The 26,050-nt window shown below is 45.9% G+C and overlaps 1 protein-coding gene across 1 annotated transcript in view; it reads left to right on the forward strand.

Moving 5' to 3' along the window:
* Window positions 1–23,515, forward strand: part of PCNX3 (pecanex 3) — a 67,067-nt gene extending 43,552 nt beyond the window's left edge. The window contains 13 exon segments of the mRNA XM_087705319.1: window positions 922–1,051; window positions 3,088–3,146; window positions 3,914–4,101; window positions 4,103–4,133; window positions 6,945–7,198; window positions 10,510–10,740; window positions 10,900–11,003; window positions 12,900–13,047; window positions 14,512–14,742; window positions 16,369–16,643; window positions 18,580–18,773; window positions 21,445–21,854; window positions 22,889–23,515. Of these exon segments, the coding sequence (XP_087561445.1) occupies window positions 922–1,051; window positions 3,088–3,146; window positions 3,914–4,101; window positions 4,103–4,133; window positions 6,945–7,198; window positions 10,510–10,740; window positions 10,900–11,003; window positions 12,900–13,047; window positions 14,512–14,742; window positions 16,369–16,643; window positions 18,580–18,773; window positions 21,445–21,854; window positions 22,889–23,086 (2,453 nt within the window). The 3' untranslated portion in view covers window positions 23,087–23,515.
* Window positions 23,516–26,050: the final 2,535 nt, after the last annotated feature.

Genomic DNA, 26,050 nt, shown 5'->3' on the forward strand with positions numbered 1-26,050 from the left:
AAAAGAAAGAAAGGCATAGGGAAGGAAGGAAGGACAGACAGGAAAAGAAAGGAGAGAAAGAAAGAGAAAGAAGAAAAGAAGAAAGGACAGAAAAGAAAAAGAAAGGAAAGAAAGAAAGAAAAGAGAAAGAAAGACATAGGGAGGGAAGGCAGGAGCGAGACAGAAGAATAGAAAAAGGAAAAGAAAGAAAGAAAGAAAGAAAGAAAGGCATAGGGAGGGAAGTATGGATGGATGGATGGATTTCTCAGGTTACAGTTCTGTTTCGGATTCAGATTTCTTTTATCTAACCCAGTTTTCCCAACTCTGGCAACTTTAAGACGGGTGGACTTCTGGCTGCCAAAAGTTGTCGGAATGAGCAGAGATGACTAGATTGGCTGCTTTGATTAAAGAAAAAAGAAGAAAAAAACAGAATTATTTTTGTTTCCACTTTGAAAACTACTTCCGGACTTTGTGCTTGAGTTTGGGGGAAAAAATTGAAACTTTTTTGAGTTTTGGCTTTTACAAAATTGGATTGGCTTGTTGTTTACAGAAATGACTACTTTATATTATTACTCTGTCAAAGTAAAAAAAGTTTTTACTCTTATTCTACTGCACCAAATTCCTTTTCTTTCTTTCCCCACTTTCTCTTCATTTTTCCCCTGCTCTATTTTTCCTACCGTTTTCTTTTATAACCTTTGCATTTTATATTATAAACTAATTAAAACAAAAAAAAGAGGGGTGGATTTCCAACTGCCAGAATTCCCCAGCCAGCCATGAAAAATTAAATCCAACCCATCTTAAAATTGTCACGGTTGCGAAGCGCTTGTCTTGGGTTCCAATCTACCACCAGCTCCTTCCTTCTGCCCATAAACAGAGAGATTCGGAAGTGAAACCTCCTCCTGACTTATCTCTGGTTGTGTCCTTAACCCCTGGCCTGTCCAGATTCAGCCATGCTTTTTCTCCAGGCTGTTCTCTCCGCGCTGTTCTCCACGCCCCTCAACCCGTTGCTGGGCAGCGCCGTATTCATCATGTCTTATGCTCGCCCCGTCAAATTTTGGGAGCGCGATTACAAGTGAGTCGAGGTTATAAAGGCCTCCAGACCAATCCATTTGCTTTCATTCATCGGAGGAAAGGGTTCTAATAGCACCGCTTGCTATCATCATCAACATCTCTTGCGGGGTGGAGTCCGGGCAACGGAATGCCGCTGTGTGTTTACTGGCTGGATGCCGTCCCTTTCGCCAGTGCGGAGTTTTGTCCAGCAGATATATTCTCATTGTGCCCAGAGAGAGATATATCTGCCTTTACCTAGCATTGAACTCACAGCCTCCTGATTTTGAGGCCCCATAATCCCTTGTAGGGTGGAGTCTGGGCAACTGAATACAGCTGTGTGTTTACTGGCCAGATGCCCTCCCCGTTGCCAATGAGGAGTTTTCTCCAGCAGATATATCCTCATTGTGCCCAGAGAGAGAAATATCTGCCTTTACCTAGCATTGAACTCACAGCCTCCTGATTGTGAGGCTCCATAATCCCATGTAGGGTGGAGTCTGGGCAACTGAATACAGCTGTGTGTTTACTGGCCAGATGCCCTCCCCGTTGCCAATGCGGAGTTTTGTCCAGCAGATATATTCTCATTGTGCCCAGAGAGAAAAATATCTGCCTTTACCTAGCATTGAACTCACAGCCTCCTGATTTTGAGGCCCCATAATCCCTTGTAGGGTGGAGTCTGGGCAACTGAATACAGCTGTGTGTTTACTGGCCAGATGCCCTCCCCGTTGCCAATGAGGAGTTTTCTCCAGCAGATATATTCTCATTGTGCCCAGAGAGAAAAATATCTGCCTTTACCTAGCATTGAACTCACAACCTCCTGATTTTGAGGCCCCATAATCCCTTGTAGGGTGGAGTCTGGGCAACTGAATACAGCTGTGTGTTTACTGGCCAGATGCCCTCCCTGTTGCCAATGCGGAGTTTTGTCCAGCAGATATATTCTCATCCTGCCCAGAGAGAGAATGATATCTGCCTCAACCACATTTTGCTATCCTATGTAAAAAGAATCATTCTGTAAATGCTTAGAAACACACATTTTTCTATGACAATAGTTAATCTTATTTTAATAAAGGCAGTAATAGGAAGCCTTCCTGTTTCTTGAGCTATTTTGGCATGCTGGCTAAACGCTTCAGTAGACTAACTTTATCAAATAACCTGCATTTATCTTTATTCCCCCCCCCCCTGCTTCATTTCCTTTGCTTTTATTTAGAAGTGTTTCTCAACCTTAGCAACTTTAAGCAATCTGGACTGCTTAAAGTCTCAAGATTGCCCAGCCAGCATGTTTTAAGAGGGATGGACTTCAACTCCCAGAATTCTTAGCAATGGCCCTGCCAGTTGAGGAATTCTGGGAGTCGAAGTCCAGGCAGCTTACAATGGCTGTGGTATGGGAAATACTGATTTAAATATTGCCAGCGACCACAGCTCTATGATTTAATGGAAGAATATAAGAGGGCCAGAAATTTAAACTTGTCTTTTGGGGAAAGGAGTCAAGGATTTGATGATGATGCCTCTCTTAATTCATGAAATCAAATTGAGCAATCAGATGCAGGGTGTAACTCTTCAGACAGCCACAAGGGGGCAGCAGCATTCCTGTTGCATAGAATAAATAGAATAGAATAGAATAGAATTTAATGGAAGAATATAAGAGGGCCAGATATTTAAACTGCCCTTTGGTGAAAGGAGTCGAGGATTTGATGATGATGCCTCTTAATTCATGAAATCAAATTGGGCAATCATATGCAGGGTGCAACTCTTCAGGCAGCCACAAGGGGGCAGCAGCATTCCTGTTGAATAGAATGAATAGAATAGAGTAGAATAGAATAGAATAGAATTTAATGGAAGAATATAAGAGGGCCAGATATTTAAACTTGTCTTTTGGGGAAAGGAGTTAAGGATTTGATGATGATGCCTCTTCATTCATGAAATCAAATTGGGCAATCAGATGTAGGGTGCAACTCTTCAGACAGCCACAAGGGGGCAGCAGCATTCCTGTTGAGTAGGATAGAATAGAATAGAATTTAATAGCCTCTTCCTGATCTCATGTCCTTCCTTCCTTCTTCCCAGCACCAAGAGAGTGGACCATTCAAACACCCGACTGGCCACACAGCTTGACCGCAACCCTGGTAGGTGATCGGACAGCCCATATCGTTGGCAATCTCGCAGGGAAAGACACGGGGGCACGCAATCCTCGACTTACGGCCGTTTGCTTAACGACCGTTGGAAGTTAACAACGGACCCCCTCAAAAAGCACTCACGACGCAGTTCTGAAGCTCCCAGGGCCATTGCTCCCGCAGTCACCTGGCCGCATTTTGTGGGATGCCGCAAACAGCCATAAATACGGGGTGACACATTTTTCAGGGCTGTTGTGACTTCCAACAGTCATTAAAAAAGGTCATAAGTCGAAGACTACCTGCAGATCTTCTTTTAACAACCCCATAATCCCTTGTGGGGTGGAGTCTGGGCAACTGAGTGTTTTACTGGCTGGATGCCGTCCCTGTCGCCAGGGCGGAGTTTTATTCAGCAAATATATTCTCATTGTGCCCAGAGAGAGAAATATCTGCCTCTAACCTAGGATCGAACTTGCAGCCTCCTAATTGTGAGGCCCCATAATCCCTTGCAAGGTGGACTCTGGGCAACTGAATGGAGCTGAGTGTTTACTGGCCAGATGCCGTCCCTGTCACCAGTGCGGAGTTTTGTTCAGCCAAATATATTCTCATTGTGCCCAGAGAGAGAGAAGTAGCTGCCTCTACCTAGGATCGAACTCACAGCCTCCTGATTGTGAGGCGAGAGCTCCGCCTCTAGGCCACCGTGCCACCAGAATGACCTGCAGATGTCCCAGAAGACCTAAAGCTGGTGGGATCACCCCTCCCTTGCTTCTGCCATCCTGCAGGTGCTGACGATAACAACCTGAACTCCATCTTTTACGAGCATCTGACCCGCTCGCTGCAACACACCCTCTGCGGGGACCTGGTGTTGGGGCGCTGGGGCAATTACACCACGGGGGACTGTTTCATCCTGGCCTCGGATTACCTGAACAGCCTCGTTCACCTGATCGAGATCGGCAACGGCCTGGTCACCTTTTCAGCTGCGAGGCCTCGAATTCCGCGGGGGTAAGATAGGGAGACCAGATTCGGTCTCCCTGGGAAGCTATAAAAAAGCTGAAGACGATTTATTGTTGTATGTCACGAAGTCGTGTCCGACCCACCGCGACCCCATGGAGAACGTTCCTCCAGGCCTTCCTGTCCTCTCCCATCCTCTGGAGTCCATTGAAGCTCAGGCCGACTGCTTCGGTGACTCCATCCAGCCACCTCCTTCTCTGCCGTCCCCTTCTTCTTTTGCCCTCCATCGTTCCCAGCATGAGGCTCTTTTCCAGGGAGTCCTTCTTCCTTCTCCTTAGGTGGCCAAAGTCTTTGAGTTTCCTCTTCGGGATCTGGCCTTCTAAAGAGCAGCCAGGGTGGATCTCCTCTAGGACTGACCGGTTGGATGGCCTTGCAGTCCAAGGGACTCAGATGATAGATAGGCAGGCAGGCAGATAAACAGATAGGTAGGTAGGTAGGTAGGTAGGTAGAAGTCCCCTCCTCCTCCTCCTCCTCCTCCTCCTCCTCCTCCTCCTCCTCCAACTCCTCCTCCTCCTTCTTCTTCTTCTTCTTCTTCTTTTGTCCTCCATTGCTCCCAGCATGAGGCTCTTCTCCAGGGAGTCCTTCTTCCTTCTCATCAGGTGGCCAAAGGATTGGAGTTTCCTCTTCAGGATGTGGCCTTCTAAAGAGCAGCCAGGGTTGATCTCCTCTAGGACTGATCGGTTGGATGGCCTTGCAGTCCAAGGGATTCAATGCAGAGTCTTCCCCAGCACCAGAGTTCAAAGGCCTCCATTCTTTGGCGCTCAGCCTTCCTTGTGGTCCAACCTTCACAGCCGTCCATTGCAACTGGGAAAACCAGAGCCTTGACTAGAGGCACTTTTGATTGGCAGGGCGATGTCTCTGCTTTTTAGGATGCTGTCTAGATTTGCCATCGCTTTTCTCCACAGGAAGAAGTGTCTTTTAATTCCTTGGCTGCAGTCCACATCTGCAGTGATCTTGGAGCCCAGGAAAATAAAATCTGTCCCTCCCTCCATTTCTTCCCCATCTATTGGCCAGGAATTGAGAGGGCCGGATGCCATGATCTTAGTTTCCTTAATGTGGAGTTTCAAGCCAACCTTTGCACTCGTCTCCTTCGGCCGCATCAGGAAGGTCTTTAGTTCCCCTTCACTTTCTGCCATTTCCATAACATATAATCACATCTATACTATTACATAGCCAATATCATGTTGTATTATTAAGTAATTACATCAATTCATCTTGCCATCAACTAAAAAAAGAAAGAAAGAAAGAAAAACCAGTTATTGGCTCTTCTGTTCTCCATACACCATATTTATACCTTATCCGACACTTTCTTCCCCCTCTCTCCTCCCCCTCTCTACCTCCTTTCTTCCCTCCATCATCCTTTTCTACTCTACTTCCCCTTCCTTTCTCCTTCTCCTCTCTCCCCTTACCACTCCTCCTTATACACCTCATCTCCCCCCCCCCTTGCCCTCTCTCCTATCCCTCTCTTCCTATCTTTCTTCTCTCCTCTGCTTCCCACTCTTCCTCTCATTCACTTGGTGTATTTCAGCTTCTGAGCAAACTCCCTTTTGTGTTGATGGTATTTATAATTCCATTTCAATATACATAAAAAAGAAAAAAATAAGGCATAGCAGTATACATGTACAGTCATATTACCTTAAAATCCAACACCCCTCCTCCAAGCTAGTATACTTCCCTCCCTCCAACCCTCCCCCCCAACCTTTCCCCCCCCCTGACTTCCCAGAACGATAGCAATAGTAGTTAGACTTATATACCGCTTCATAGGGCTTTCAGCCCTCTCTAAGCGGTTTACAGAGTCAGCATATCGCCCCCAACAACAATCCGGGTCCTCATTTTACCCACCTCGGAAGGATGGAAGGCTGAGTCAACCCTGAGCCGGTGAGATTTGAACAGCCGAACTGCAGAAGTGCAGTCAGCTGAAGTAGCCTGCGGTGCTGCATTTAACCACTGCGCCACCTCGGCTCCAATATAAGGTATAAATCTTTAATAAAAACAGTTTAAAATATACTTAAAGAGAGAGTAGAAAATTAATAACGTCTTTAAATTGAGCTTAGCTCCTCCTTGCTAGGCTAACTATAAACAATTTGTATCATTCCTGATTTTAATCATAAGCTATCTGAAATTTCCTAAACCTATATTTATTTTGAATATAGTCAATCCATTTTTTCCAGTCTCGTTTATAGCTCTCATTTGGGTTCCACCACAAAACCGCGTTCGACTAAAGCGCGCTTGACAAAACCGCGTAGCTGACGTCATCACAGGGCGACAACAGCGCAGAGACCGAAGCACGCTATAAACGCTAAACCTAAAATTAACCCCTAAACTAACCCCCCTAAACCTAATCCTAAACCTAACCTTACTAACCCTTAACCTAACCTAACCTAACCCTTAACCTAATCCTAACCCTTAACCTAACCCTAAACCTAACCCTAAACCTAACCCTTACCTTAACTTGAATCGGCTTGCTTTCAAAGCGCTATTTAAAGCGCCCTTCTTTCTCCGCGCTCAGCTGTTGTCGCCCTGCTGATGACGTCAGCGACGCGCTTTAATCGGGCGTGCTTTAGTCGAGCGCGGTTTTGTCGTGCCATGCTCATTTGAACAGTCCTTAAGATATGCCGATATTTTAGCCATCTCTGCTAAATTTGTAACTTTCAATGTCCATTCTTGGATAGTAGGCAAATCTTCCTTCTTCCAGTTCTGCGCCACCAAGAATCTAGTTCTCACTGTTGCTTCTTGACCGTGCGCCGTCTCAAATCTTAGCCAGAAATTTGAATTATGGTTTGTTTTTTTTAAACCTTCCAGGAACGTACTGCCAGCAGCGGGAGGTAGAAGCCATCACGGAAGGCGTGGAAGAGGACGAAGCCTGTTGCTGCTGCGAACCGGGTCACCTGCCCCGCATGCTGAGCTTCAACGCGGCCTTCGGGCAGCGCTGGCTGGCTTGGGAAGTGGCGGCCACCAAGTACGTCTTGGAGGGCTACAGCATCAGCGACAACAACGCGGCCTCCATGCTCCAGGTGTTCGACCTGCGGAAGATCCTCATCACGTACTACGTGAAGGTGAGGAATCTTCTTTTCTCACACGGATACCCAGATCTTTCGCCAAGGATGTTTAAGTCAAAGCTTGCTGGTGTTTTCTCTTTCGTAGATTGGGGTGGGGGTGGGGAGGCGGGAATGGCTCCGGGAAATCCATTTAGCCGGGAATAGAATAAGAGAATAACAGGAGTTGGGAAGGATCTTGGAGGTCTTCTAGACAAACCCCCCTGGCTCCAGAAAGACACCCTGTGCCTTTCTAGAATAGAGTGGAGTGGAGTGGAGTAGAATAACAGAATGAAAAGAGAAGATAATAACAGAATGAGTACTGAATAGAATAGAATAGAATAGGAATAGAATAGAATAACAGAATGAATATAGAATAGAATATAATTCAGAATAGAATGGAATGAAATAGAAATAAATATAGAATAGAATAGAATAACAATAAATATAGAATAGAATAGAACAATAGAATAAATATACAATAGAATAAAATTCAGAATAGAATAAAATTTAGAATGGAATGGAATAGAATAACAGAATAAATATAGAATAGAATAGAATAGAATAGAATAACAATAAATATAGAATAGAATAACGGAATAAATATAGAATAGAATAACGGAATAAATATAGAATAGAATAGAATAACAGAATAAATATAGAATAGAATAACAAAATAAATATAGAATAGAATAAAATTCAGAATAGAATGGAACGGATTAGAATAACAGAATAAATATAGAATAGAATAGAATAACAGAATAAATATAGAATAGAATAGAATAACAAAATAAATATAGAATAGAATAAATTCAGAAGAGAATGGAATGGAATAGAATAACAGAATAAATATAGAATAGAATAACAGAATAAATATAGAATAGAATAGATTAATAGAATAAATATAGAATAGAATAGAATGACAGAATAAATATAGAATAGAATAGAATAACAAAATAAATATAGAATAGAATAAAATTCAGAAGAGAATGGAATGGAATAGAATAACAGAATAAAATATAGAATAGAATAACAGAATAAATATAGAATAGAATAGATTAATAGAATAAATATAGAATAGAATGACAGAATAAATATAGAATAGAATAGAATTTAGAATAGAATAAATATAGAATAGAATAACAGAATAAATATAGAATAGAACAGAATAACAGAATAAATATAGAATAGAATAACATAATAAATATAGAATAAGAATAGAATCTAATCTAATCTAAAAGGGACCTTGGAGGTCTTCTAGTCCAACCCCCTGCTCAAGCAGGAGACCCTGTACCATTCCAGACAAACGTTTCTTCAATTTGTTCTTTAAAACTTCCACTGTTGGAGCATTCACAACTTCTGAAGGCAAGTCGTTCCAACCAATTTATTATTCTAACTGTCAGGAAATTTCTCCTTGGTTTTACGTCGCTTCTTTTGATCGAGCTTGAGCTTGGGATTTGATTGCAAAGTCTTAAAACTCCAGCGTTAAAACTCCACAGGGTCTTCTTAACCGCCGTTGAAATACTGCGTCCACATTTTTGGTCACCATGATACAAAAAAAGATGTTGAGACCCTAGAAAGAATGCAGAGAAGAATCGTGACCCTAAGGGGACTGGAGGCTAAAACATATGAAGAACGGTTGCAGGAACTGGGTATGTCTAGTTTTAATGAAAAGAAGGACCAGGGAGACATGATAGCAGTCTTCCGGTATCTCAGGGGCTGCCCCAAAGAAGAGGGAGTCAAACTATCCTCCAAAGCACCTGAGGGTAGAACAAGAAGCAATGGGTGGAAACTAATCAAGGAGAGAAGCAACTTAGAACTAAGGAGAAATTTCCTGACAGTGAGAACAATGAATCAGTGGAATAGAAGTTGTGAATGCCCCAACACTAGAAGTCTTTAAGAAGATGTTGGTTAGCCATTCGTCTGAAACGGTATAGGGTTTCCTTCCTGAGCAGGGGGTTGGACTAGAAGACCTCCAAGGTCCCTTCCAAATCTGTGACTCTGTTAACCTTCAGCCACGAACCTTAATTGTACGGAGCGTGAGGTTTGCCTGCCCTTCCTTTGACTCACCTCCCAGCCACTTATCACAACTTTTAACCTTCCGGTTGCAATAAAGTCTCCCCCCCCCCCTCGCCATGAGAAATCTGTCCCTTCCCTCCTTCACACAACCTAATCGCGGGCGGCCTTTGCGGGTGGATAAGGAAAAATGGGAATTTTGACACAGCAACTTGAGGGGGAGTAGAGATGTTTTTGTTTGAACATTTAGGGTGGTTTGAGCAAAGGTGACCTCAGCCATTGTCTTCTGAAATGTTTATAGCTTGCTGTGATTAGCAAACCCAAGTGATGATTAAATGTTTAACCCTTGAACCCCTTCTCTTCCTTTCCTTTTCACATTCCTTTCTTCTTCTCTCCTCTTTCTTTTTTTTTCTTTCCTTCCCTTCCGTCTCATCTTCCCTCCTCCCTTTCCTTCCCTCCCTCCCATCACCTCCTTCCTTCCTTCCTTCTCCCCATCTTCTTTTCCTCCCTTCCATGCCCTCCCTCCCTTTCCTTCCTTCATCTTCCCTCCACTTTCCCTCCTTCCCATTACTTCCTCCCTCCTTCTTTCCTTATTTTCCCTCCTCTCTCCCTCCTTCCCATTACCTCCTTCCTTCCTCCCATCTTCTTTTCCTCCCACCCATGCCCTCCCTCCCTTCCTTCCTTCATCTTCCCTCCCCTTTCCCTCCTTCCCATTACTTCCTCCCTCCTTCTTTCCTTATTTCCCTCCTCTCTCCCTCCTTCCCAATACCTCCTTCCTTCCTTCCTTCTTCCCATCTTCTTTTCCTCCCTCCCATGCCCTCCCTCCCCTCCTTTTCTTCCTTCCATCTTCCCTCCTTCTTTCTTTATTTTCTCTCCTCTCTCCCTCCTTCCCATTACCTCCTTCCTTCTTTCTTCCCATCTTCTTTTCCTCCCTCCCATGCCCTCCCTCCCTCCTTTTCTTCCTTCATCTTCCCTCCTTCTTTCCTTATTTTCCCTCCTCTCTCCCTCCTTCCCATTACCTCCTTCCTTCTTTCTTCCCATCTTCTTTTCCTCCCTCCCATGCCCTCCCTCCCTCCCTTTCTTCCTTCATCTTCCCTCCTTCTTTCCTTATTTTCCCTCCTCTCTCCCTCCCTCCCATTTCCTCCTCCGTCCCTCCTTCCTTCCTTCTTTCCTTCCTTCTTTCCTTCCTTCCCCTCCCATTTCCTTCCATCCATCCATCCATCCCATTCTCTTCTTTCTTCGCAACCTATCTTTCCTCCCTCCCTCCCTGTTTCTCTTCCTTTCCTCCCTCGCTGCCCCCTTTCCTCTCCCCGCAGAGCATCATCTACTACGTGACCTGCTCCCCGAAGCTGGAGGAGTGGATGGGGAACGAAGGCATCCAGGAAGCCCTCCGGCCTTGCACCGCCCTCAACTACGCCGACAGCGACCCCACCTTCAACCTGAACATCGACGAAGACTACGACCACCGCATGGCGGGAATCTCCCTGACTTCTTTCTGCAACATCTACCTCGACTGGATTCAGTACTGCTCCGGGCGCAGGGAGAAGGTGAGTCGGGAGCTGGAGGGAAGACGGGGGGGGGGGGGGGGTAGGATTATCTGACACCTGGCTTGGGAACCTGACAAGTCCCCCCCCCCAATTTCTGGAGAAGGGGTTCACGGTGGACCTAAAATTCACCTCCCGCCTATGGTCTCCCTCCTCCTGCAGGCCGTGGACCGGGAGTGGAATTCCCGCCTGGTCACCCTGTGCTTCGGGCTTTGCATCCTGGGCCGCCGAGCCCTCGGAACGGCCTCCCACAGCATGTCAGCCAGGTGAGAGGAAGCCCTTCGTGCCTTCGCTTCTCCCGACCCCTCTCGGATCGATTCCCTTCTGACCCTGATGGTGTTACCTAGCGTGGTCGGGAAATGCCTGCAGGGAAACTCATTTGAGAGCAACAAGGGCCCCACGGAGAATATTGGTTCCCTCGAGGATGGACCTGTTTTTGGGCGCTGTCTGAGCTTGGTGGTTTTCCTGCAGACGTTTCGTGAGCCCTCTAGGTAACACTATCAGTTTTAAAGGGGAGTGGGGTTTGCTCTCTCTCCTCCCCCCTCCCATCACTGATGATGATTACATTGGTAATGAAACGTCTGCAGGAAAACCACCAAGCTCAGACAGCACCAAGGACCCCTCAGTTAGCATCCTCCTCCTCCTCCCTTCTCCCTTCCAGCACTGATAGTGTTACCTAGATGGGTCGTGAAACGTCTACAGGAAAACCACCGGCAGTTCAGAGAGCACCAAGGACCCCACAGTTGTTATTGTTATTGTTATTGTTGTTCTCCTTCTCCTCCTTCCTCTTCTTCTACTTCTTCTACTACTACTACTCTTTCTACTACTACTACTTCTACTACTACTTTTTCTTCTGCCACTTCTAATATTACTACTTCTTCTATTACTTCTACTACTACTTTTTCTTCTTCTTCTACTACTACTACTACTACTACTACTACTTCTATTACTTTTTCTTCTACTTCTACTACTTCTTCTTCTACTTCTACTACTTCTTCTTCTCCTTCTTCTCTTCCTCCTCTTCCTCCTCCTCCCTTCTGCAAACTCCCCTCCCTTCTAGCTCTGATGATGTTCCCTAGCTGGGTCATGAAACGTTTGCAGGAAAACCACCAAGCTCAGAAAGCACTAAGGACCCCCACAGTTCTCCTCCTCCTCCTCCTCCTCCTCCTCCTCCTCCTCCTCCTCCTCCTCCTCCTCCTCCTCCTCCTCCTCCTCCTCCTCCTCCTCCTCCTCCTCCTCCTCCTCCTCCTCCTCCTCCTCCTCCTCCTCCCTTCTGCAAACTACCCTCCCTTCCAGCTCTGATGATGTTACCTAGCTGGGTCATGAAACGCCTGCAGGAAAAACACCAGCAGAGATTTCAGAGAGCACCAAGGACCCCACAGTTGTTGTTATTGTTATTGGTCTTCTCCTTCTGCACCTCCTTCCTCTTCCTCTTCTTTTTCTACTTCTACTACTACTACTGCTACTTCTACTACTTTTTCTTCTACTACTACTACTTCTTCTTCTCCTTCTGCTCCTTCTTCCTCTTCCTCTTCTTTTTCTACTACTACTACTACTTCTACTACTTTTTCTTCTACTACTGCTTCTACTACTACTTCTTCTCCTTCTCCTCCTCTTCCTCTTCTTTTTCTACTTCTACTACTACTGCTACTACTTCTACTACCTTTTCTACTACTTTTTCTTCTTCTACTATTATTATTACTACTACTACTACTCCTTCTGCTCCTTCTGCTCCTCCTTCCTCTTCCTCTTCTTTTTCTACTTCTTCTACTACTACTTCTACTACTTTTTCTACTTTTTCTTCTTCTACTACTACTACTTTTTCTTCTACTACTACTTCTCCTCTTCCTCCTCTTTTTCTACTTCTACTACTACTGCTACTACTTTTACTTCTACTTTTTCTACTACTTTTTCTTCTACTACTACTACTACTTTTGCTTCTACTACTTTGTCTTCTCCTCCTCCTCTTCCTCCCCCTACCCCTCCCACTCCTCCTCCTCTTCCTCCTCCTCCCTTCGAGCTCTGATGATGTTCCCTAGTTGGGTCATGGAACCGTCTGCAGGGAAACCTCCAAGCTCAGAGAGCCCCCAGGGCTCCCATCGCCCAGGATGGTCTTTGTGCAGTCAGAGGCTGAGTGTGACCCGCCTTCTCTCTTCCGATAGCCTGGAGCCTTTCCTTTACGGTTTGCATGCCCTGTTCAAGGGCGACTTCCGCATCACGTCGCCCCGGGACGAATGGGTCTTTGCCGATATGGATCTTTTGCACCAGGTGGTGGCGCCTGGCGTGCGCATGTCTCTGAAGCTGCACCAGGTAAATCCTGCCCTTTCCGATTCCTTTGACTGCAAAGCCCCTCCCTCGGTTTTTGAGGGGCAGGGGGGAGTGGAAATGCTTGAGAGAGTCGGTGAAGATAACTGGCTAGAAAATGGGAGACCGTGAGTTCTAGTTCTGATTTGGGCACAAAGCCAGCTGGGTGACCTTGGGCCAATCACTAGGAGAAAGTGAATTCTAGTCCCGCCTTAGGCATGAAAGCCAATTGGCTATCTTTGGAGATATCACCAGGAGACGGTGAGTTCTAGTCCCGCCTTAGGCATGAAAGCCGGCTAGGTGACTTTGAGCCAATCACCAGGAGACAGTGAGTTCTAGTTCCGCCTTAAGCCATGAAAGCCAGCTAGGTGACTTTGAGCCAATCACCAGGAGACAGTAAGTTCTAGTGCTGGCTTAGGCATGAGAGCCAGCTGAGTAATTTTGGGCCAATCACCAGCAGACAGTGAATTCTAGTCCCGCCTTAGGCATGAAATCTAGCTGAGTAACTGAGCCAATCACCAGCAGACAGTGAATTCTAGTCCCGCCTTAGGCATGAAAGCTAGCTGAGTAACTGAGCCAATCACCAGCAGACAGTGAATTCTAGTCCCGCCTTAGGCATGAAAGCTAGCTGAGTAACTGAGCCAATCACCAGCTGACAGTGAATTCTAGTCCCGCCTTAGGCATGAAATCTAGCTGAATAACTGAGCCAATCACCAGCAGACAGTGAATTCTAGTCCCGCCTTAGGCATGAAATCTAGCTGAGTAACTGAGCCAATCACCAGCAGACAGTGAATTCTAGTCCCGCCTTAGGCATGAAAGCTAGCTGAGTAACTGAGCCAATCACCAGCACACAGTGAATTCTAGTCCCGCCTTAGGCATGAAAGCTAGCTGAGTAACTGAGCCAATCACCAGCAGGCAGTGAATTCTAGTCCTGCCTTAGGCATTAAACTCAACTGGATGACTTTGGTCCAATCACCAAGAGACGGTGAGTTCTAGTCCCGCCTAAGGCATGAAAGCCGGCTGGGTGATTTTGGGCCAACCCCTAGGACCGCAAAGCGAAATGTGTGGCCTTGGGCCAGCCACTCTCTCAACCCTAAGAAGGAGGCAATGGCAAAGCCCTTCAGAAATGTTTTTGTCAAGAAGACAAGCTGGGAGTCATCCAGGAGAATGTGACACAGTTGAATGGAAGAAAAAGAAAGAAATGCGTGTGTGAGTGTGTGTGTGAGAGAGAGAGAGAAGAGAATAGAAGAGAAGAGAAGAGATATCCAGCAAAATGCCTGGAAGTTTATTACATTTATGGAGGGGCACCGCTGAGGATTCTGGGAGTTGAAGTCTGCAGATTGAGAAATGCTGCAAATTGGGGAATTCTGGGAATGGGGGGGGATGCTCTTCCCCGGAGATGGAGGGGTGGATCCTTCTCTCCCCCTCTCCCTTCCCATTGATGTGACACCTCCCTTCCTCCTTCCCAAGGACCACTTCACCTCCCCGGATGAATACGACGACCTGGCGGTGTTGTACGACGCCATCAAGTCCAACAAGGAGAAAATGGTGATTTCCCACGAGGGGGATCCCGCCTGGCGCAGCGCCATCCTCACCAACACGCCCGCCCTGCTGGCCCTTCGCCACGTGATGGATGACGCCAGTGACGAATACAAGATCATCATGCTCAACAAGAGATACCTGGGCTTTCGAGTCATCAAGGTAGGACAGAGGGAGATTGGAAGTGATTGCCAAGGGCGCTTTTCCATCTATCTATCCATCCATCCATCCATCCATCCATCCATCCATCCATATCTATTATCTATGTTATTTATGTATTTATTTTTCTATCAATGTATTTATTTTTTATCTACCTACCTACCTATTTATCTATCCATCTATGTCTTCTACCAATCTCTCCTATCTCATATATTTATCCATCCATCCATCCATCATCTATCTATATCTATTATATATCTTTCTATCAATCTATTTATCTATCTGTCTTCTACCTATCTCTCCTATCTCATCTCTCTATATCATCTATCTATCTATCTATCTATCTATCTATCTATCTATCTATCTATCTATCTATCTATCTATCTATCACCTATATCCATCATCTATCTTTATCTATTATCTATCTATATCTATTATCTATATCTGTTATCTATGTATATATTTTTCTATCAATCTATTTATCTTTCTACCTACCTACCTATTTATCTATCCATCTATGTCTTCTACCAATCTCTCCTATCTCATATATTTATCCATCCATCCATCCATCCATCATCTATCTATATCTATTATATATCTATATATCTTTCTATCAATCTATTTATCTATCTATGTCTTCTACCTATCTCTCCTATCTATCTCCTATCTCATCTCTCTATATCATCTATCTATCTATCTATCTATCTATCTATCTATCTATCTATCTATCTATCTATCTATCTATCTATCTATCATCTATATCCATCATCTATCTTTATCTATTATCTATCTATATCTGTTATCTATGTATATATTTTTCTATCAATCTATTTATCTTTCTACCTACCTATTTATCTATCCATCTGTCTTCTACCAATCTCTCCTATCTCATATATTTTTCCATCCATCCATTATCTCTATCTCTATCTCTATCTCTATCTCTATCTCTATCTCTATCTATCTATCTATCTATCTATCTATCTATCTATCTATCTATCTATCTATCTATCATCTATCTATCTATCTATCTATCTATCTATCTATGTCTTCTACCTATCTTTCCTATATATCTCTCCTATCTCATCTCTCTATATCTATCATCTCTAACAATCATCTATCTATCCACCATCTATCTTTATCTATTATCTATCTATATTATCTATCTATATATTTTTCTAGCAATCTATTTCTGTCTGTCTGTTTTCTACCTATCTCTCCTATCTCTCTCTCCTATCTATCTATCTATCTATCTATCTATCTATCTATCTATCTATCTATCATCTATCTATCTATCTATCTATCTATCTATCTATCTATCTATCTATCTATCTATCTATCTATCATCTAAGAGCCGAGGTGGCACAGTGGTTAGGGTGCAGTACTGCAGGCCACTTCAACTGAATGTTATCTGCAGTTCAGCAGTTCTAATCTCACCGGCTCAAGGTTGACTCAGCCTTCCATCCTTCTGAGGTGGGTGAAATGAGGACCCAGACTGTGGGGGCAAGTTGCTGACTCTGTAAACCGCTTAGAGAGGGCTGAAAGCCCTATGAAGCGGTATAAAAGTCTAACTGCTATTGCTATATCAATCTATTAATCTCATCTAATCTTTCCTCCTGTTCTCTGGCCCAGGTGAACAGGGAATGCGTGCGGGGCTTATGGGCCGGACAGCAGCAGGAGCTGGTCTTCCTCCGGAATCGGAACCCGGAACGCGGCAGCATCCAGAACGCCAAGCAGGCGCTGCGCAACATGATCAACTCCTCCTGCGACCAGCCCATCGGTTACCCCATCTACGTTTCCCCGCTGACCACGTCTTACGCCGGCAGCCACCCGCAGCTGCGCTCGCTCTGGGGCGGCCCCGTTAGCTTGCACAACATCTCCGCCTGGTTCATTCGGAGCTGGGAGAGGTGAGGCTGGGAATTGGGGATGAATGGAAGGATCGAACCCTCCTTTCCCAGTGGTTCAGTTGTGGGTGAGGATTGCCTGTTTTGCTCCTGCAGGAAGGAAAAGGAAACAGGCCCGGTCCACATTGGCCGGCCAAAACTAGTGAGGCAGGCTTTGGGGGGTGGCAGAAGCTTTGCAAAATCTTGGGGTCCCATCCGACGACTTCTTGAGCGGACTTCTTGACGTCTTCAGCTTGAGCTGGCGGTTGGACTAGAAGAGTGATCACCAACTGGTGGTCCGTGAGAAAATTTTGATGGTCCGCAGAAAAATTATTTGCATTTTTTATATTGCACTAAATCAGTCTACGGCCCCTGGGACGGATACGTGCAATGAATGATTGTGTTGCTGCAGAGAGTCTCCCCCTTCGGGGTGTTTGGGGGGGGAAGAGGGGGGCAGAAATTCTGACTTGGGGTCTGCTTCGGCCTCCTGGTGGGGGGCTTTGGGCGAAGGCTGGAGGGAAGCGCCACTGGTGGCGAAGAGCCGGAGGGCCTCGTTCCAGTGGGGCTGCATCATGGCCTGGAACTGGCTGACCATCTCAGCCTGCTGAGCCTCCAGCCGCCGGTACCTGTCCTTACATTCCCGCAGGCCTTCCCTTTGCTTGGAAAGCCTATGCTCCTAGTCCTCAGTGAGGTGCTTCTGCTGAGCCTCCTTCTCGGTCAGATCCAATTTGAACTGAGCTCTTTTGCCAACTCTTTCTCCTGGTGGCTGCTTAGCTCCGGCAACTGCTTCCTGTTGGGGCCCTAAGGAGCCCCGGCGGGCAGGCGAGGAGTGGCTGGGAGGGGAGGGGCGAGTAAAGGCTGGCGAGGCGCCCCTCAACGTGAGTGACATCGAGTTGGCCATGCCCAGCCAGTCACATGACCATCCAGCCACGCCCACCCAGTCATTCATTAGGCAGATCATATTAGTGGTCCGTGGGATTTAAAATTATGAATCTAGTGGTCCCTGGGGCCCGAAAGGTTGGGGACTCCTGCTCTAGAAGACCTCCAAGGTCTCTTCCAGCTCTTATTCTGATTGATTGACTAGTCTCCCCATTTCCTTCCCTGGAAGGGCCGGGAAAACCTCTTTCTTCGACTTTTGGCAGGGGAGGTGAGAAGGGGCTGTAAAGGCCCATCTTCACAGGGTAGGTCTTTTGCAACGGTTTGAGAGGTGCCTGCTGCAACCGGGGCGATCCTAAGGACATGCCCCCCCCCTTTTCTGCCACTTTACAAAGCCTTAGTATGGCTACAGTTGGAATCCTGCATCCAGTTTTGGTCCCCACACTATAAAAAAGATGTTGAGACTCTGGAAAGGGTGCAGAGAGGAGCAACCAGGTTGATGAGGGGACTGGAGGCTAAAACGTAAGAAGAACGGATGCTCGAATTGAGCATGTTTAGTTGATAGATGAAATCATCTAGATGATAGATGATGAATTGGGTATCTCTAGTTGATACAAAAAAGATGTTGAGTCTCTGGAAAGGGTGCAGAGAAGAGCAACCAGGATGATGAGGGGACTGGAGGCTAAAACATATGAAGAACGGTTGCGGGAATTGGGTATGGCTAGTCTAGGGAAAAGAAGGATGGGGGGTGACATGATAGCAGTCTTCCAATATTTGAAGTGTTGCCACAAATAAGAAGGGGTCAACCTAATCTCCAAAGCACCTAAAGGCAGAATAAGAAGCAACGGATGGAAACTAAACAAGGAGAGAAGCAACGTAGAAATAAGGAGGAATTTCCTGACAGTGAGAACCATTAATCAGTGGAACAATTTGCCTCCAGTAGTTATTAGTATACTCCCATCCCCAGAGGCTTTTAAGAGACTGGACAGCCATCTGTCTGAGATGGTATATAGGGTTTCCTGCCTGTGCGGGGTTTGGATTAGATGACCGCCAAGGTCCCTTCCAACTCTTGTTTTTTTCGCAGGTTGCAAAAAGGCTGCGGAGCCGGCTGCAACAGCGGAGGCAACATCGAAGATTCAGACTGTGGTGGGGGCTCGTCTCTCAGCAATAACCCCCCCGGGCACAGCGCACAGGTCCCCGGGAGCACGGCTCACAACGCCGGGCCAGCGGCTGCGAACCCCACCGAGCCGGGGACCACAGGTGCCCAATCTCAGGCAGGTAAGAAAACTTTCTGGAAGGTCGCCTGTGTCAGGATTCCAACAGATGCCCTAATTAATTCCCAGGAAATGCTTCAGAGTTGACATTCGGATCCCCTCACTTCCTAAAGGCGATTGGAAGGAAGAATTGGGGAGCCCGGTTGGGGTGGAGCACTTGAGGCCTGATTTAAAGCTGGCTGGGGGACTTCTGGGTATTGAAGTCCACCGCTCTTAAAGTCGGCAACGTTGGAGGCCTGGGTGGATTTGATTTACCGTATTTTCACGACCATAAACCGCACTGGATTATAAGCCGCAGTATCAGTTAACGTTAATTTTTCAAACTTTTTCCATATATAAAGCGCACTGGGTTATAAGCCGCACGTTTTTTTTGCAATTACTAACGAAATCGCAACCTGCCACTCCTCGCACTCCGCACTACATGATACACCCCCCCCCCCACCGTTCGTCCAGTAAAGTCGGGGAGGCGTTGGGCAGAATTGGGAGGGAGATTTTCAAAGAAGCGCACCAAATATCTCCCACGAACTGAATCGGCTTTAATAAAGCAATTACCTGCTCAGCTTTAGTTCCCTTTGTGAAAGTTAGAATCCGCAGCTTGAACCCGAGAAACTATTAATCCTTCTCCCATTAAGCGCTATTCCATCGGACCTCCCCATTAAAACCAATTGGAGGAGAAAGCCTGGGTGCTGGGGAGGGAAACTGCTCAGACGGTGGAAGGGACGGGAGGCGCGAATGGAGGAGAAAGCCTGGGCGCTGGGGAGGGAAACTGCTCCATATATAAAGTGCACCGGGTTATAAGCCGCACTGCCGGTTTTTGATCAAATTTTAGGATTTTCAGTGCGGCTTATAGTCGTGAAAATACGGTAAATCAAGTCGATTGATTTTAATTTTTAAAGAGCAGCTGTCATCTCTGTCCCATAGCGGCTCCTCCCCTGACCCGCTATTGTTTCCCCAACAGTCCCATTCACTTTAATGGGACGGCTGGTGGATGGGCCAATCGGGCTTTTGAGCGCATGCACTAAAATAAGCCCTCCCCCGAAAATAAATCCTCCCTCGAAAACTTTGCAACACAGCAGCAGCCATGACGCTCGCCGCCTCCTGCACCTCAAAAATAATAAGACCTCCCCGAAAATAAGGCCGAGCGCTTATTTCAGGGGTCAAAAGAAAATAAGACCCTGTCTTATTTTGGGGAAAACACGGTATTTATAAGCTGCTTAGAAAGTTTCCCTTTCATTCTTACTGTTTTCGCTTCCTCCTCACACTTCGAGCCTGGTGGTGCAGATACATTTCAGAAATTAATCGTACAGTTTGTCGTGTACGTAGATTTGCAAAACGATGGGATAAAGGAATATTCCCGAACTTCGTTTCATGATTTTATCTCATGGTTAGTGTGAAATTGTGGGAATGCACCAATGCGGTGCATGTTATGTTAGAGCTTGAATTCACTGAATGAGCTTAGCCAAAAATGTAAATATTGCAGAATATTTACAGCCTCGTGCTACATAACTAAGCTCCGTTTCACGCTGAATAAACTTAAATCATCCATGCATCTTAACTAGAAAGCTGTCTTTAGATGGATTTTTTTTTTACTCCAAAAGCATTTTATTAAAATAAATTTGATTAAAAAATTGAAAAAAACCTGATTTAAATTTTTAAAAAATCATTTTTTAATTTTTTTTTTAAATCATCGATTTTTATCCACCCTCTTGGACACACCTGATTTCAAGGTACCTGTTTTACAAGCAAGAGGGAAACATTGGGCTCGAAATCTTAGCTTGGGGGAACAACTGGCAGGGTTGGCTCACTTTGGAACGAAACTCAACCTTGCCCTCCCCGAAATACTTGTTCACACACGCTTCCTTCCACCTTGTGCCACTCTCTGCACTCCGAAGCTGGGTTCCCCCCCAGCACAGTTGGCACTGCCAAGCGAAACAGCGAGCTGTCTCGGGAATCTATTCTGACCGAGGCTTCCCAAGAACACGAAGCCAACTCCTTGTCCCGACAAAAGCCCTTTTATTAATTTGCTGTGAATTCTGCTCCTTCACCTCCAGCAAAGTCTTTCGAGGGAGGATTTACAGTCACAGACCTTATCTGACTTGGAGAGCTGCCAGGCCGAGATTTGCAAAACCTGGCAAGGAATCTCGGAGAGTCACGAACCAATGAAGCCAACTAATAAGTCTCCTGCAAACTCCACTCCCCTTCTGCTCCTCTTTTATTTATTCCGGGAGGGGCCATTCATCGCCCACTTGTGGCCTTCCTCCCAAGTCAACCCCTGTTCTTTAGCTGTTCCCTACGTCTGGCCGCTCTGTGCATGCGCACTCTGGGAACAGGCTCCAGCTGTTCCTCTGCCTCACTGATCTCCGACTCCGAAGGCAGCTGATAACTGTCAGACGGCCCTGGCTCCCTCTCTGCCTCCGACACAGAGCCCTTCCCAGACTCCAAGACTGGCCCATGTTCCTCCCCAACCTCCTCACTGTCCGAATCTGCTGCCTGTGGGCCACAACAGCGGGGTTAGCAGAAGCTGGAGGTGTGACGGGAGCACACCCCATCCCATAGCAGCAACTGGGTCTTGACCGCGAGCCTGCCGAACGTCAGCCAAGCGCCCTAACCACGTCCTAGCCACCGCGCTCCCATCCCCAGACTGGCCTGACCTCCTTGCCTTGTTCTCCCCGCAGAATCCGATCCCAGCCTTCCTCCTCCGAGCCAGAGCTGGCTGGTCCAGCCCCAGCTAAGCCAGACCGACGGGCGACCCCCGCCGACCCCCGCCGCCTCGTGGCCTCCGGGCCCCCATTTCCTGGGAAGCCAGCTTTCCTGCGCCAGCTCCTTGGCTTCCGTGGCTGAGGGCGCCGGACGTACCCCTCTGCCCCTCCACCCCAGCCTCGGGACTCTCTCCCCTTTTGTCTACGAGGGTCTCTGCAGCAAGTGGAGCTTGCCCACCCGCAAAGGACTGAACGGGTTAGGGGGCAGCGAGAGCGAATTCCCGCCCGGAACTCCGCCCCCCCACACAAAGGACAGCTCTTCTATAGCGACTAATGCTGTTGCCGCCTTGGGGACACTTACCATTGGAGGGAGCCCTAAATCTCAGGTAGGTAACCCCCCCTCGCCCCCAACTCCTTTTTACACAATTCCTCGTCTTTTTTTAAAAAAAAAAACATGGAACCCCACCCCCCCCAAATATAAAATGGCCATCCGACTCTTGGCCAAGGTGACCCCAAACCGGCACGAATGTGGTACTTAATTGGCATCCTGTTTCTGTTTGAGAAAGCCGAGCAGGGTTTGATTATGCACATTGCCCATCATTTAACGATCAGTGGCTAAGCGCCATGGTGGCGCAGTGGGTCGGAAGGCCATATGGCAGGCTAATCCTGACCACTGCCAAGAGTTCAATCCTGACAGGCTCCTGGTTGAACTCAGCCTTCCGGCCTTCTGTCTGTAAAATGAGGACCCTGATTGTTGGGGGGCAAGAGGCTGATTCTGTAATCCACTTAGAAGGGGCTATAAAGCACTAGAAAGTGGTATATAAGTCTAATTGCTATTGCTATTCCATTCCATTCTATAGACTTGTATACTGCAGAATAGAATAGAACAGAACAGAATAGAATACAGAATAGAACAGGATTCAGAATAGAATAGAACAGAATAGGATTCAGAATAGGATTCAGAATAGAATAGGCTAGGATAGGATTCTGAATCCTATTCTATTCTGTATTCTATTCTATTCTGAATCCTATTTTATTCTATTCTGTATTCTGCTCTATTCTATTCCGAATCCTATTTTATTCTATTCTGTATTCTATTCTGTATTCTATTCTATTCTGAATCCTACTCTATTTTATTCTATTCTATTCCTGTGGTGGCACAGTGGTTAGAATGCAGTATTGCAGACTTAATTCCATTAACTGCCAGCAGTTCGATCGTGACTGGCTCACGGTTTCTTTTTGTTTTCTTTAATCAAAGCAAGTCGGTTTAGCCATCACCGTTAAACTCCCACCAACTTCTGCAGCCCTTCATCTGTTCCGGGAATCAAAAGCGTCCTTCCGTTGTTGTTTTTTTTACGCTAAATCTCGCTGCCGTCCACACATATATAACATTCATGCCTTTTCTCCCTTTCTCCCGCAGGCTCCCGCTCCAGGACCAGTCCCCGAGGCTGCCACCAGCACCCCTAGCCCACAGCTGCCTCTGGAACCCCCCTCCGCCGCCCCTCAAGAAGACTCTATGCTCCCCGAGCCCGACCCTCTGGTGGCGGAATGGGGCCGGCAACGAGAAGACGAAGACAGTCCCGCGGCCGGCCAGCCCCTCCTGGATCATCAATATTGAATTAGAAGTTGGGGGGGGGGCGCACACTCTTGACGTCCTATAGAACTACGGGCTGGTCCCGTTTGACTCTTCCTGGCTTCCCCGCCTGGTCACTCGTCACTCCCGGCTCTTCTGTTCATTCACACAACTCAACTTGACCCAATGTTTTTGTCTGCTAGACCAAGGACAAGCAATATAGGCTGTTTTAGCCTTGCCTGCAATTTCTTCCATTTGCACTTCCTTTCTTCCACCATCTCCCCCAAATCTCTTCCACTGGCCTGCAGGGGCAGGCTTCCTCCCTCCCCCTCCCCAAATCACAAGGACCCGCCTTGCTCACGCACTCTGTCCTTCACTGGGCGATGCTCAAGGCCGCCCCCGCCCCTCATTCCCCCACCCCTCTCCCCTGCTCTTTGTCGTCCCTCGGGGTTAATAATAACGATAATAATTCTTTTTGTTTTGTTTTGGTTCTTTCCCGCCCCGTCTTCCCCCTCCCCGGATCGTGGAGTTGGGGGTTGGTGGGAAAATTAAAAACCGTGGGAAGGGGGGGGGGGAAATCTCACAGCAGCCGACGAACTTCGACCTTCAGGATTTGGAGAAAAGTGGGGAAAGACGCAAGACACAAGTTGTTGGGGTGTCTTTGCAGAAAACTGGAAAGGTCAAGGTTCCCCTCGCACATCTGTGCTAGTCGTTCCCGACTCTAGGGGGCGGTGCTCATCCCCGTTTCAAAGCCGAGGAGCCAGCGCTGTCCGAAGACGTCTCCGTGGTCATGTGGCCGGCATGACTCAATGCCGAAGGCGCGCGGGACGCTGTTATATTCCCACCAAAGGTGGTCCCTATTTTCCTGCTTGCATTTTTTACCTGCTTTCGAAGCTGGGAAAAGTAACTGGAGCTCACTCCGTTATGCGGCACTAGGGATTCGAACCGCCGAACTGCCGACCTTTCTGATTGACAAACTCAGCGTCTTAGCCCCTGAGCCACCGCGTCCCCTGGATAGGAGTTCTTTTTTGATAGGTTGGGGTGTTTATTGTCTCATTTCTCTTAAGGTCTATAGCAGGGTTTCCCAACCTTGGCAACTTGAAGATGTCTGGACTTCAACTCCCAGAATTCCCCAGCCAGCATTCGCTGGCTGGGGAATTCTGGGAGTTGAAGTCCGGACATCTTCAAGTTGCCAAGGTTGGGAAACCCTGGTCCATAGAGATACTATCTCTATAGTATACTATATAGAGAGATACTAGGCAATTGGGTGTTTTTTCCCATTTAAGATGTTTCGCTTCTCATCCAAGAAGCTTCTTCGGTTCTGACTCAGAGCTGAAGAAGCTGCTTGGATGAGAAGCGAAACATCTTCAAATAAAAATAAAAATCGAGTTGCTTCTTGAAAAAAGCACCTTTGGGATTCTCTCTTAAAAGTTTTCTGGCTTTCTTCCTAGATTCTTTCCATCCAGTTTTACAGTCAAGCAAATCTGAAATTTCAATTTCGCCCAGAGATAAAACCTTCATCTTTCCAAGCTTTTTTTTTTTGGGGGGGGGGGGAGGACCTGGCTGGCCCACTAAGTGGGAGATAACTGGAGGTTTTTAAGAAGAGACTAGACCAGTGTTTTTCAAGGTGTGCCGTGGGAAAAACACCTGCCAGGTGTTTTTGCCTCGGGACATCTGTGTGTCCCGAAAGTTGCTTTCGGGACACAGGGATGCCTCTATTAAGTCCCGCGTTTACTTTAAAAACGTGGGGACCGCCAGGAGGTAGCGCACGCAGGGACGTCACTGACGCCCCATGCGTGCACCCATAGCAACAATCGCGGAGGACCGGAGCAGCGAGGAGAACGCGCGCTGTCAACTTGGTAAGTGTTACCAGCGGCGCGTCTCCTTCGGTGTTCCGAGCACCGAAGTGGGGCAGTTCACAGGCATACAGCCTTCAGTAATACACTGTATGGCTGAAGGCTGTATGTCTGTGGGGGAACTATACTGCACGTAATGTGGGGGAATTACAACCTATAGGCAAAGAGTTAAAATTTTTTAACATTTTCTAATGGTGGTGTGCCTCGTGATTTTTTTCATGAAAAAAGTGTGCCTTTGCACAAAAAAGGTTGAAAAACACTGGACTAGACAGCACTTGTCTGAAATGGCATTCAGGGTCTCCTGCTTGAGCAGGGAGCTGGACTAGAAGACCTCCAAAGTGCCTTCCAACTCTGTTATTCTATTCTAATTTTCATTCTGTTATTCTATTCTCCATTTTTTATATTTATTTTCTACATTCTATTCAATATATATATTCTATTCTTATTCATTGTTATTCATTCACTTATTCTATTCTTCTGTACTCCATATTTTATATTTATTTTCTACATTCTATTCTATTTTAAATATATTCTATTCTTATTCATTCACTTATTCTATTGTATTCTGTTCTCCATATTTTATATTTATTTTCTATATTCTATTCTATTTTATATACATTCTATTCTTATTCATTCGCTTATTCTATTCTTCTGTTCTCCATCGTATATATTTATTTTCTATATTCTAATTTATATACATCCTATTCTTATTCTTTGATATTCATTCCCTTATTCTATTCTTCTGTTCTCCATATATTATATTTATTTTCTATATTCCATTTCATATACATTCTATTCTTATTCATTGTTATTCATTCGCTTATTCTATTTTCCATATTTTATATTTATTTTTTATATTCTATTCTATTTTATATACATTCTATTCTTATTCATTCGCTTATTCTATTCTATTTTCCATATTTTATATTTATTTTTTATATTCTATTCTATTTTATATACATTCTAGTCTTATTCATTCGCTTATTCTATTCTCCATATTTTATATTTATTTTCTATATTCTATTCTATTTTATATACATTCTATTCTGTTATCCATTCGGTTATTCTATTCTTCTGTTCTCCGTAGTTTATATTTATTTTTTATATTCTATTTTATATACATTCTATTCTTATTCTTTGATATTCATTCACT

Source organism: Thamnophis sirtalis, unplaced genomic scaffold, assembly GCF_051295495.1.
Source record: "Thamnophis sirtalis isolate CommonGarterSnake01/CBP01778 unplaced genomic scaffold, rThaSir2_p1.2 scaffold_2, whole genome shotgun sequence".
Lineage (NCBI taxonomy): Eukaryota > Metazoa > Chordata > Lepidosauria > Squamata > Natricidae > Thamnophis > Thamnophis sirtalis.